We start from the raw sequence: 13747 nt of genomic DNA, 5'->3' as shown, positions 1-13747 counted from the left end.
ACAGGGAAAACCAGAAGACACACAACTGAAACCTCCCCCCTAAAACCAGGGAGCGAGAGACTCGAGGGGGAACACACACCCCAGGCAGAACCGACGAAAGCCCCCTTTGGCTTCCCCCCCACCCACAGAAACTGCTCCCTCCCCACACACACACAGACTCTGCTTCCCCCCCACACACACACACATACACAGGAGAAAAATTATAGATTAAAGCCCCCAAAGGGGTCTTACTGTGGCTTTCTTCTGTTCCATCAGGAGGGGCTGGGGAGGACTTGTAATCCAAGATGATTCCAATTAGGCACAGGACGTTTTGCTCTGGAGAAGATGCACACAGGATCGGCTGATCCATTCATCCCAATAGGGGAAAGGGGAAAGGGGAAAGCCCATATCTCGGGACCCCCTGACCCAATGTTCACAAAACTTGGGTGGTCTCTTAAGAACACTTGTCTGAAACTCCGCTCAAAGTTTGGGGTCGGCACACCCAAAAATGCGCCCCCTGCAGCCACAGAAAGAGGGTGTGTGCAGCCGCACACACACACACAAGGATTTCCCTCTCTCTCTCTTTCCCCGGCGGGGCCGCACATCAGCTGATTCCTCCAGTACTCAATCCTGACTGATTGGCTAGAAGAAGACCCAGCTTGGCCACCGATTGGCCGGGGGAGGAGAATGCTGCTTACTGAAGGTTATGCTGCTTACTGACGGCCCCGGTTGCCCTCCATTTTTGAGTTCGGTTCGTCCCGAACTAAAAACCACCGAATCAAGGGAAATTCGGCTGATTTTCAGTTCGGGCCGAACTGAATCAACAGCCCTAGTTGCCATGTCCCGCCTCGCCACCGGTGGGAGGGTTTTGGGGCGGAGCCTGAGGCAGGCGGGGTTTGGGGCAGGGAGGGACTTCAATGCCATAGAGTCCAATTGCCAAAGTGGCCATTTTCTCCAAGTGAACTGATCTCTATCGGCTGGCGATCAGTTGTAATAGCAGGAGATCTTCTGCTATTACCTGGAATTTGAGCAAACCGGTACAGCAGTAGCCAAAAATATATAAACATACAAGGTAACAATCCAGTCATTGTAGCATATAAAAATGTCTATTAATTAACAAAGTGAACCACCATATCATATCAACAACCGAAGTACAATATGCAATAGACAAAAACAATGCAGCAAAGAAGTGTCCAAGCATGAAACGTAGAGCTAAAGTCCAAGCAATGTTCTAAGATACTCCTTGAGATCACCAAAGTACCAAGTAGTACGATCTCCCCAGAGTGTAAAATATAAATGCTGGACTTAGTCCTCGGTTCAGTGACACATCAGTAGATTTTGCTCGGTGGACAACGTAGTTCCCGTGAACCTGGAGTTTGGCAACTCTAAGAGTAGCTTTGAAAGAGACTGAATTGTGGCTGAGGATTCCTGCTGTATTACTACTACTACTACTACTAGGTAAAGGTAAAGGTCCCCTGTGCAAGCACCGGGTCATTCTTGACCAAGGGGTGATGTCCCATCCTGACATTTTCTAGGCAGACTTTGTTTGCAGGGTGGCTTGCCAGTGCCTTCCCCAGTCATCTACCCTTTACCCCCAGCAAGCTAGGTCCTCATTTGACCGACCTCAGAAGGATGGAAGGCTGACTCAACCTTGAGACGGCTACCTGAAACCAACTTCCGTCGGGATCGAACTCTCAGGTCGTGAGCAAAGCTTTGGACTGCAGTACTGCAACTTACCACTCTGCGCCACGGGGCTCCTCCTCCTACTACTACTATGACTATTAATCTGACGACCAAGAAGATGACGACGACTACTACTACTATTATTATTATTCTACTCAGCCCTTTCCCAACTAAGGTCAGGCTCAGGGCAGCGAACAACCAATAAAATGCATGCTTTCAAAAACAGATACACTTATACAATGTATAGGTCTGGGTCTATGTGTGTGTACTCAAAGCTTGGAGCCAAACATCTCTGCCCTCTCCAGTTCTTCCCCATCTACACTCCCTTCTACGGAACAAGGTTAAAGGTGGATGGAACAATCCTTCACAGAGTTACACCCTTCAAAGTTAGGGTTGCCAGCCTCCAGGTATTTCCCAATCCGGAACTGGCAACCCTACTAACCAGGGATTTCATCCCAGGCTTTCTGCTGGAAATCCACCAGCTACTCTACACTAAGAGCCCCGTCGTGGCGCAGAGTGGTAAGCTGCAGTAGTGCAGTCAAAAGCTCTGCTCACGATCTGAGTTCGATCCCAACAGAAGTTGGTTTCAGGTAGCTGGCTCAAGGTTGACTCAGCCTTCCATCCTTCCAAGGTCAGTAAAATGAGTACCCAGCTTGCGGGGGGTAAAGGGAAGACGACTGGGGGAGGCACTGGCAAACCACCCCGCAAACAAAGTCTGCCTAGTAAACGTTGGGATGTGACGTCACCCCATGGGTCAGGAATGACCCGGTGCTTGCACAGGGGACCTTTACCTTTACCTTTTTACTCGACACTGGCCAACAGACTCATGTTGGTAACTTTGTTGCAGCACCTTTGGTCTGTGCGTAGAAAACAGAGAGGATGAAAAAAGAGGGTTTCAACAGTCGGTTCCCCCCCCCAACTGCAATCGCAACATCGGGCGGGCCTGTGATCCTCGCTGAGCTACCGCATGGGGCGAGGAACTGAGGACTATCAAGGGACTGAGTGATGACAAGCTGGGTCAGGGCTCAGCGTGTGAGCTCTCGGCAGGAAGCCTTTTTAAAGAGCCACCGGTGACATGTACTTCTGTCAGTAAACAAGATACATTTTAAAAGACCAACTGCCTGGTGAACTAGAAAGAACTCTCTAACTGTGATCTAATTGGAACCCCCAGTAAGAAGGCACTCAAGGGCTCTAATGGCTTTTTTTTTGTTACAAATGTATTCGGGTCACATTTCTCCCTCCTCTTTAATCAGCTTGAGATTTAAGGTTGGTAGCATCTGAAGTGTTACACAATACCCAAGGGTTGGTCTGCTCTTGAAATAAGCCCCTTTGCAAAAAGCAGACCCAGAAGTGAAGAAAGCTCAGGAGGTTCAAAAATATATCCTTTCACTTGGCTATAGATATGCATCGAAAGACAGAGAGAGGAGAGGAGAGGCATTATTCTCTCAATCCATTCCAACAGTGCCATCCTAAACAGAGTTACACCCTTCCAGTGGACTTTGAATAGGGTTGCCAAGTCCTTCTTCACAACTGGCAGGAGGATTTTTGGGTTACAGCCTGAGGAGGGCAGGGGTTGGAGAGGGGAGGGACTTCAACGCCATAGAGTCCAATTGCCAAAGCAGCCATTTTCTCCAGGGGAACTGATTTCTGTCCCTGGAGATCAGTTGTAATAACGGGAGATTTCCAGCCACCATCTGGAGGCTGGAAATCCTACTGGTTAGCTATAAAGCTGGTGGTGTGGCTTTTTGCAAATTACCCTGTCTCTCAACCCTTCATGGTTAGGGTTGTCAACTTCCAGGGGGTGGCTGGAGATCTCCCAGTATTACAGCTGATCTCCAGGTGATAGAGATCAGTTCCCCTGGAGAAAACGGCCACTTTGGCCATTTGACTCTATGGCATTGAAGTCCCTCCCCTCCCCAAGACCTGCCCTCCTCAGGCTTCGCCCCAAAAACCTCCCGCTGGTGGCGAAGAGGGAGCTGGCAAGCCTAGGTTCCACCCCCAAAATCTCCAGGTACTTCCCAACCCGGAGCTGGCAACTCTACTAATGGTGTTACTGTGACAATATAACCCCTAAGTTCATTGCCCATAACTTATTGGAAAGAAGGACGAGTTACCACACACAACTGATAACTGGATACATGAATAAACAATACATCATCATAAACACATTATAGAGTTTCATACTACTTATCGGAGTTACAGAAATTAAACAAACAAACAAACAAACAACATATACCAGATAAAATATCCAGAGCCTAAAATAATCCAATCAATACTTAAAATTATAGGCAAGTAAGTGACTCCTTATGATCTCAGGTCATACACAGCTTTCAAGGTAATAAGAACAATTCTGAAAGGGCCCCGGAAGTGTAGCTTTCTCTGAGTTGGCAAGACGTGTCCCTCTATAAGAAACACTGCTGTATTTTGCACTGACCCTTCCAAACAGTTTTCTATAGAGATGGATTTGTCAACAAAAATGTTCTACGCTGCACCAAAATCTTAGAAGATCTCCTAAGGTTTGATAATCAACCACATGACCATCTGTCCTCATGGATGGCGTGTTCTCATATAATGAACAAATCGGAGACATGCAGACACAAGCTACCCTTATCACATGTTAGCCACACACAAGCTTGCTGAAGTGAAATCATTTGTTGATACAAAAACGAAGATGTACCATCTCCAAAAAGGCAATCTGTAGTCTATGAAGCAAAACAATTCAGGTAATGCTAGGAGTAGCAAACTGCAGGGCCCAGTGCGAATAACTCCCTATGTAAGCAGGGGCTACAGTTCATTCACAAAAGCTGGATTGTGTCTGACTACCTCACAATCTGGGTTCAACTCTTACTTGCTGCTAGAGTTGCCAACTCTGAATTGGGAAATTCCTGGAGATTTGGGGATAGAGCCTGAGGACGGCATGATTTGGGGAGGGGGGAGGGTTGCCAACTCTGGGTTCATAAATACCTGGAGATTTGAGGGTGGAGCCTGGGTGAGTGGGGCTTTAGGGAGGCGAGGGACCTTGGTAGGGTATAATGCCATGCAGTCCACCTTTCAAAGCAGCCATTTTCTTCAGGATACGTGGAATAAATGTTTTAAACGAATAAATAATAAATGAATGAGCAATGTATGTAATCTGGAGATCAGTTGTAATTCCAGGTGCTCTCCAGCTAGTACCTGGCGGTTGGCAACCCTACTCCCACTCTTGCTGACTGCAATTTCCCCCTCATGCCTGACCCCCTCCCCCAACAGCTCCGGGTTGGGAAATACCTGGAGATTTTTGGGGCGGAGCCTGAGGAGGGGAGGGTTTGGGGAGGGGAGGGACTTCAATGCCATAGGGTCCAATTGCCAAAACGGCCATTTTCTCCAGATGAACTGATCTCTATTGGTTGGAGATCAGTTGAAATAGTGGGAGATCTCCAGCTACTACCTGGAAGTTAAATAAAAACAGTAACCTATGCCGCAATTAGTAGAAACTAGAAAAAAGGGCGGCACGTGGGCTCCAAAAATATTGTGTGTTCGAGCTGGAGCACTATGGTATAATTCCAGGGGAATTGATCCCTATCACCTGGAGATCAGTTGCAGTAGTGGGAGATCTTCAGCTACCACCTGGAGGTTGGCAACCCTACAACAGCCACTGCCCCACTTCCCACTTGCTCCGGCTTCCACTCTTTTTTTTGCAGCCCTCTATGCTCCCTCTCCTCGAGACCTTTCCCACAAAGGAGAGAAGCAAACGGGGGAAAGACCACCATGTGGGGATACCTCTCACCCACAAGTCCTTGTACATCTGCTGTTGTATTTAAAGAAACAAATTCTCTAAAAGCTTTGAAGGAAGCATTGCAATGAAGACAGGAAAGCCTTGCTATTTGGAGAATGCACTCTAATAGAACAGAGACCTTTCAATACCCAGAACGTTCATGCCAAACTGTCATACAGCTTATTTCAAACAAAGGCGCCAAAAATTACTAAACTGCCAAACTATCTAAAGTGTTGTTTTTTCTTGTCAACAGTCATTACGAAAGCAAGATCTCGGTATATTATATCAAACGTTTCCAACTCAGAGAGCCATATTGACTCAGGCAGAACTCACCACAGCCATGGAAGTTCAGAGGCCTTCTCAAGGCCGATTTACACATCGATTCAGTGCAGAGGGACTGCCGGAAATCTGCTTTGAACCCCAGAGTGTGTTGGCTCCCTGCCCAAATGGCGAAGTGGTTTTATACAGGTGTCACCATTCACAAACTCCATACACACCTTAACGGTGAATTAGCTGTGGCATGCTAAAAGCATTGACCTTGCAGGCAAAGGATTACATTTCAAGATTCAATATACTTTTTCTCCCCTGCAGGGAATGAAAATGGCAGAAAGATTAAAAAAAACCCCAAAAAACACACAAAAGAAACCAATTGCCATTGTTCACATAAACTATTTGTTAAGTTTATAATTTGTTCCTTCTGCTGAAATTTCAGCTCCAGCCTGCCTCCTCCCAGGAGAATAATTAGGCTGACATTCCACAAAAATACACTCGAAGAAGAAGAAAAAGAAAAGTGACCAGTCATTTACTTACCAGCCTTCTCTTTTTCTGTGATAACTGGCATAGCCTGAAAAACGAGAAAAAGCACATTATATTTACAAAACAATAATTCTGAAAACAGAGATGAATGATTACAAGCACATCTATCCCACATCTCTGCTATTTATCTGCTTATGCTTGTCCCTGTCTGCATGAACAATAAATCACATTCATAACTGTAACAGCTGGACAGCACAATCCTGAACAGTGTTACACCCTCTTAATTAGGGTTGCCAACCTCCAGGTGGTATGAACTTATTGCACTGACAATCGTTTGATTCCTTTTGAATTTGTAATAGAAGCATGTTAGAAGCACCCAAGGACTGAGTAGCTATCACCCTGTTGAGGTGTTTAAAGAAAAGTATAACAAAAGTATGTAAATAGTTAGATATAGTTGTATATGTATCAAAATTTGTAGAGCCCCACGCTGGTTGTTGTTTGCAGCTGCAACCTCCAGGTGGTGGCAGAAGATCTCCTGCTATTACAACTGATCTCCAGCTGGTAGAGATCAGATCACTTGGAGAAAAGGGCAGCTTTGGTCATTGGAGTCCCTCCCTCCTCAAACCCCTCCTTCCTCAGGCTCCGCCCCAAAAACCTCTCGCCGGTGCCAAAGAGGGACCCGGCAACCCTACTCTTAATGGGCTTAGAAGGCTACAGTTTGTTTAGGACTGTAAATGGGTTGGACCCAGCAAGCATTTCTTCTGGTGAAAAAGGGAAGAGGGTCGTGCTGGGGATCAGGGGACTTGCATTGACAAAAGACACATGGGACAGAGGCTGCAGTAAGGGGGACAACTGGGCAAACAGAGCGTGGACATCTGGCTGGATCCAACCCAATGTCCTGAAGAACAGGGAGGCTTCATTGCAATAAACACTCTGGCCTAAAAGCCAGAATGGTCTCTCACTCTCTCGAGGAGTTAAAATGAGCATAAAACGAACTACAGGAATGAAAAGGTAAAGACAGTCAGGGGTAAAACTTTAGACATACAAGACACATGTTTGAAAGAATAAGCACATGGCCCAACCCTCTGCAGCACCCCTGCAGTTTAAACCGGTTAAACTGACCTTCCGAATAGTCACTCGTTGAGTTCTTTATATGACATGATTTTAGCCCAGACAACCCAGCATTAAACACTTCCCGAGGCACTAATGTCTGTTTTGGAAAACTACCACTTCAATATCAAGGTACACACACAGACTTACACATACACCTTACAGTATTCTTATTTTGCTTTCCCGAAGCATCTTTCAACCCATGTTACTTTGCCCTCCTGAGTAGAGCCAGTGTGGTGTAGTGGTCAGAGTGCTGAACTTAGATCTGGAAGACCCATAGGGTTGCCAACCTCCAGGAACTAGCTGGAGATCTTCTGCTATTACAACTGATCTCCAGCCGATAGAGATCAATTCACCTGGAGAAAATGGCCACTTTGGCAATTGGACTCTATGGCATTGAAGTCCCCCCCCTCCCCAAACCTTGCCCACCTCAGGCTCCACCCCAAAAACCTCACGCTTGTGGTGGAGAGGGACCTGGCAACCCTAAAGACCCAGGTTCAAATCCCCATCTGGCTGGAGAAGCTCACTGGGTGATTTTGGCCAGTCACATAATTTCATCCTAACTTACCTCACAGGCTTGTTGTGAGGGTAAAAAAGAGAAGAGGGGGATAATGAAAGCTGGTTTGGTCCTCACTGTGGAGAAAGGTGTGGTAAAAATGAAGCAAATTAATAATAAATATAGCTGAAGATGGGAGGCAGATAAAAGGTAGGCTGGTTAATTGCTGAGAAGGAGAATGAGGCAAGGAAAGGGGAGAGGACATGGGGATTGCCAGTAGGTGGGAAAGAGGAAATAGTGTGGGGAGGGGGATACAGGGGAAAGTGAGGTTCCCCCCCCCCAAGTCCTTGAGGGTTCCCTACCATGCAAGTGGGCCTGACCTAACAGCCGGCACCCCACAACTGGGCCACAGCTTTCCTAGGAAGAGGCTGCTGGGGGAGGAGCTTAAGACAGAGGGACAGATAAATGTAGGTTGGCTGTTGGGTGGGAAGGAGAGAAGTCAGTGCAACACAGTCTCCACTTTCCAAAGCATTCATTTTCTCTAGCAGAACTAGGGTTGCCAGCTCCGGGTTGGGAAATACCTGGAGATTTTTGGGGCGGAGCCTGAGGAGGGTGGGGTTTAGGGAGGGGAGGGACTTCAATGCCACAGAGTCCAATTGCCAAAGCAGCCATTTTCTCCAGGGGAACTGATCTCTATCGGCTGGAGATCAGTTTTAATAGCAGGAGATCTCCAGCTACTACCTGGAGGTTGGCAAGCCTAAGTCCTTTTCCTTTCCTTTTATTTCAAGCTCTTTTGACCAAAGGTCTTAAGCACAAATACATAAATATAAGTTAAAATACTATAGTATACCAATTTAAAATAAACAACAAGAGTAACTTAGGAGTCTTAAGATGCTTAAACATTAAAATCAAGATCATTTGACCGAAGTTCAATTACTCTACAGCAGGGACTGCAATAGTACTCATGTCACTCTACAGATACAACAGATACAACAGCAACTACAATGATAAACATGACGCTGGTCACAATGGTTTTAGTCTTGTCGTCCCTTTAGAGAAATTACTATTACCAAATATTTTGCGACGAATTTAGTTATTCCTCGATCAACATCACTCATCAGATATGAGGCCACCCAGGATTTGGCAGGGTATTTTAGTAAAATTGGAGCAATCCAGGTGGCCCTGGGTATAGCCCACAGATCACGGAATAACAAAACATGGCCTATTGACTCAATTGCTCCTGATGCACAGGAGCAAAGCCTATCTGAAAATGGGATTTTATTAAATCAGCCGGGCAACCCTAAGTAGAACTACCGGTAGGATTGCAAACCTTCGGGGCAGGCAAACTCACCCAGAATTACAACTCCTCTCCAGATGACAGATATCTGTTCTTCTGGAGAATATTCATGGTAGCAATGACAGCTCACAGAATATCATCTCCACATGGAATCAGCCCAAGAATGAAATTGGAATCCCTGGAGGAAATTATTGAGCAGAGCTCGTAAGAAGATGCAAGGGCCATGAGAGGGAAATTGCAGTTTCAGCATACACCAGAAATGCCTTATTTTGTAGAAAGTGTACTATGTGTTGTAAACTTGCTGTGACTATGAGTAAACAACAGTAAAAAAAAAAAATCTCCCAAGTAATTAGTAAACAAACCGATAGCAGCCTTCTGAGTACGAGTAGTGACAGAGTTTAAATCCATGGAAAAGGTGCTACTCTGTTAGATAATGCATTAAGAAAAAAAAACACCTGTCATTCTTTCCATGATGCCATAGAGTCCAAGTAAAACAACATACAGAATTAAAAGAAGGCCATCTAATTTCTGACCCTAAAGACGAGGAGACCAATAAGCCAGTAGCAGTTGGGGCAGAAGGCCAATGATCTAGTCTGGTAAAAATCCTCAGGGAGTGGAGACGGGGGAATAGAAAACCAAGGGAGGCCAACTGTTCTATTAGCCATTGCTGCCTCAACCATATGTAGGGTTGCCAACCTCCAGGTAGTAAGAAAAGTGAAACAAGCACTGATGGCAAAAATGAAACCAAATATATTAATTCAGAAAATCAGCTCAAAGACACTACATATCAGTAGAATACAATATATAAATGCAAAATGGAAGTCCCCAAAAAATGTGAACAAGGCCACATATAATTCCTAGCCTATGACATAGGAATCCTGAGCCGAGTGAAGTTGTAATCCCGGCGAACGTCCAAGCTCCCAGCGGATGCTTGCGAGGCATGTCTTGCAAAGTCCCAGAGGTGCGCAGCGGTTGGAAGAGCACAATCTTCAACTGGGAGCAAACAAGGTTCACAGAAGGAAAGTGAACCTGCTAAATCCCAATATGGGGACCCGGTGTAACACCCATTTCACCGCAGTTTTTTCCATCAGGAAAATTTTCTTTAGTGGCATAAGATGAATGTCTATCTCACAATGCCAAAAGTACGTGACTTGCAGCTCAAATGGATATCTACTAGCTGATCTTCAGCTAGATATTGCATTAAGAAAAAAAAAAAAAACACCCTGTCATTCTTTCCATGATGACATTGGGACATTTCAAGATGACCTACAAAGGTCCACTAAAGAACAACAACAAAAAATCTCTCTTCTAAAGACACATTCTTTATTTCCTTTTTACCAAGGCTCTCTCAAGCAGATGTGTCTGTAAACACAAGGGAATTATTGGGTTTGATAGGACACCTTTGTGATCTAAGTGTCAGCCCAAGAAAATATATACAGCTGTTTTAGATAACAGTGACTTATAATGGAAAGGTTGGTTATTCTCTCCCAATAACTAGTTCAGCATTTGAAGAAGAACAGATACCTTCTGTATTTCTTTTCCTGTGAGTCATTGCAAGATTCTGTTCTCATGTCCTCAGCTGCTCCAGTACGTGGAATTTATGAATTCATGCTGGCTATGATCTATACAGAAGCATTAAAGTCATGTTTACTTTACAGATATTTCTCCCTAAAAATTGCAGTCAAGCACAGACCTATATTTCGCCTCTGGAAGGCTGATTTCCCTATCATGTTGTCCATACTTATATATTAAAAAGTGTGTACAGTGTGAAGATGGAATGATGATAGAATTGTTTTCATCCTGATACATGATCCAATTTAACCCCGTGTAGACCAGGGGTGGGGAACCTTTTTTCCGCCAAGGGCCACTTGGATATTTATAACATCATTCACGGGCCATAGATCAACTTAAAAATTAGCCGACCAAGCCCCAAGCAGGCAGCTGTCCCAGATGACACCCCCTGGCACGGGCAAGCAGGCAGGCATCCAACCGGTGGCGCACTCGCCCACCTGGTGGCACAGGATGGTCTGTTGCACCAGCCGGGTGTAGCCGCCCAGCCGCACACTGGAGTTGCTCCTGCTCTGCATGGTCGGGGCCGGATTCTACAGCTGGCTCCTGCTACCTCCGCCTGCAAGGATGAAATGAGTACACACTGGCTAAGAACTCCCCCCCCGTGCAGTCTGGCCCTGCCCCCTTTAACCCCTCCATTGTCGCCACTTCTGCCCCCAGCCCTCTTGTAGTACAGAGGGAATACGTTTCTCTATGACCTGGGTGGGAAAGGGTTAACACAGTTTCTTGGGCGGTCCTAGCAGCTCCATAGCTAGCGAATTTTCTGCAAGGGCGAAAAAAGTTTCCTTTTCTCGGCAAAACAAACTCACATCCGCCTTGAATAGAGGCTATTCCTGTTCGAGGGAGGGGGCGGATTGCCAGTCTTAGATCCTTCTGAGCTAGAGATCTGCCAGGACTCACGAAGGGCCAGACCAAATGGTTTCGCGGGCCTTAAATGGGCCCCAGGCCTGACGTTCCCCACCCCTGATTTAGAGTCATCTTAAATGGGATGGAATATTCAAATAGTTGACAAACAGGAAACAAATTTTGAATACTCAGTTCTTCTCTAGTTTCTACTTTTCTTAAGGACAAAGGATGCCAATAAATCTTGAGACTAAATACATGTTTTTCCTTTTAAAAAGGGTAGTAAGGAGAGCATTGCTCTGTCAATTCTTTAATGAATTCCCATAAAGCTTATAGGGAGTTTGGGGGAATGGGAAGGTTTACTTACAAACTTTGTAAACTGGGATTACGTGTTTTAGGGTTTTTTATGAAAAATGCTTGCGTCTTTAAAAAAAATCGCTCTGAATTCACTGTGGACGTTCCTCAATGGATTCCATATGGTTTAAATTAACTTCATTCCCAGGAAGTGATTTAACATTTTTGGCAAAACAGCAATTAAATGGGATTTTCCTGCTCAGCCAGATGGGTCCAGTGTAGCTTCACGTTATTCCAAACTCCTCAATCCTGATGAAACAAAAGAACTGTACTAATAACTTCCACATGACCAAACTGCACACTTGGCCCTGCCACACCAGAAATTTTTCTACTCCTTCCCACACTGATGGATATGAACAGACAAACTCAAAAAATGCTTCTCAATATGTAACCCAATATTACATTCTAAACCATTCATTCTGCTTTATCCAAACCATTTGCAACTAACTTTGATAGCCTACTAATTCTTAGGTGCTGATACACTATTAAAATTAGCTCATTAATCATCATCTGCCCTTCTACCTTATTAATCTGTTCTCTAAATACATATTACCAAACATTCAAAATAGGTGCCTTTTTGGGAAATGGAGGGGGGGGGAAGAAGTAACCTACCATTTATTTTTTAAAGGACAGTATTCTAAGCAGGTCTACTCAGGAGTAACTCCCATTTTATTCAGTGGGGCTTACTCCCAGGAAACTTCTTCAGATTGCAGTCAAAGGCTATCTGTCATCTGGAGATTGGTTGCAATTAGGGTTGCCAACCTGCAGGGGGTGGCTGGAGATATTCTAGGGTTATGACTGATCTCCAGGTGACAGAGATCAGTTCATCTGGATAAAATGGCTGCTTTGGAAGGTAGACTCTAAGGCATTATACCCAGGGCCGGTGCCAGTCATTTTTGTGCCCTAGGCAAGGCTAAGTACTTGTGCCCCCTTGTTGCTAGCCAATTTTCAAAAGCAGATGTCTTTAGAAAAAATAAAAGCACAAAACTTTTTATATAAAGACGTTATAATTAATTATATCCCATAGCACTGTTGTGGTATTTATCTTAAAATAAAAAATATATAAATTGTCAGTTGCATTTTTTTGCAAGAAACTAATCTGTTTAAAACTGTGCCCCTCAGGCCAGTTCTGCGCCTCTCTGAGGTTTGCGCCCTAGGCAACCGCCTAGTTCGCCTAATGGTAGCACCGGCACTGATTATACCTGATGCCCCCTCCTCCCCAAACCCAGCCCTCCTCAGATTCCAGGTATTTACCACCCCGAAGCTGGCAACCTTAGCTGTAATTCAGGGAGAACACTACACATCACATGGAAATTGGCAACTAGGGCAGTTGGACCCCTCACCAGGGGTGGCGGATTCCGTGTTTTGGAGACCCTTCCCTGGTACTACTCAGCAAGCCGGCAATGGGACTTACCAGCAACAAACTGAGGCCGAGGTTCTGTTGCCGGTGGCATGTTGACGTCACTTCCAGAGCTCACCAGAAGTGACATCATCACATTGCTGGTGACATGGGGATGCTCTGGTATTTGGGGAAAACTCTATGGTAAAAATGGCCTCAATCTGCCGTCGGTAAGTTCCTCCCACACACCCCAACCCTGGCCGTGGCAATTGGCAATAGTATCCTAAACAAGAAGGCCTTGGTCTGATCCCCAAACATGGGGCGGGGGAGCTAGCTGGCAGGGTGTTTCAGACTGTGAGTGCCACTCTGTTGGCACCTGCAATACCTCTGAAGACAGGAATACTCACAAGGCCTCTCAAGTGGAAGGGAAATACATAGGAAGAGGCATACCCTTGAGATATAGGGTTGCCAGGTCCCTCTTTGTCACCGGCAGGAGAGTTTTGGGGTGAAGCCTGAGGAGGGTGGGGTTTATCGGCTGGAGATCAGTTGTAATAGCAGGAGATCTCC

At 45.6% G+C, this 13747-nt stretch overlaps 1 protein-coding gene across 1 annotated transcript in view; it reads right to left on the bottom strand.

Moving 5' to 3' along the window:
• Positions 1–13747, bottom strand: part of DLC1 (DLC1 Rho GTPase activating protein) — a 295408-nt gene that overhangs the window by 204895 nt on the left and 76766 nt on the right. The window contains exon 4 of the mRNA XM_056855264.1: positions 6227–6260. Within this exon, the coding sequence (XP_056711242.1) occupies positions 6227–6260 (34 nt within the window). The remainder of the gene's footprint in view (positions 1–6226; positions 6261–13747) is intronic.

The sequence above is a fragment of the Euleptes europaea genome, chromosome 9, assembly GCF_029931775.1.
Source record: "Euleptes europaea isolate rEulEur1 chromosome 9, rEulEur1.hap1, whole genome shotgun sequence".
Lineage (NCBI taxonomy): Eukaryota > Metazoa > Chordata > Lepidosauria > Squamata > Sphaerodactylidae > Euleptes > Euleptes europaea.
This window is presented reverse-complemented; position numbering and strand designations above follow the sequence as displayed.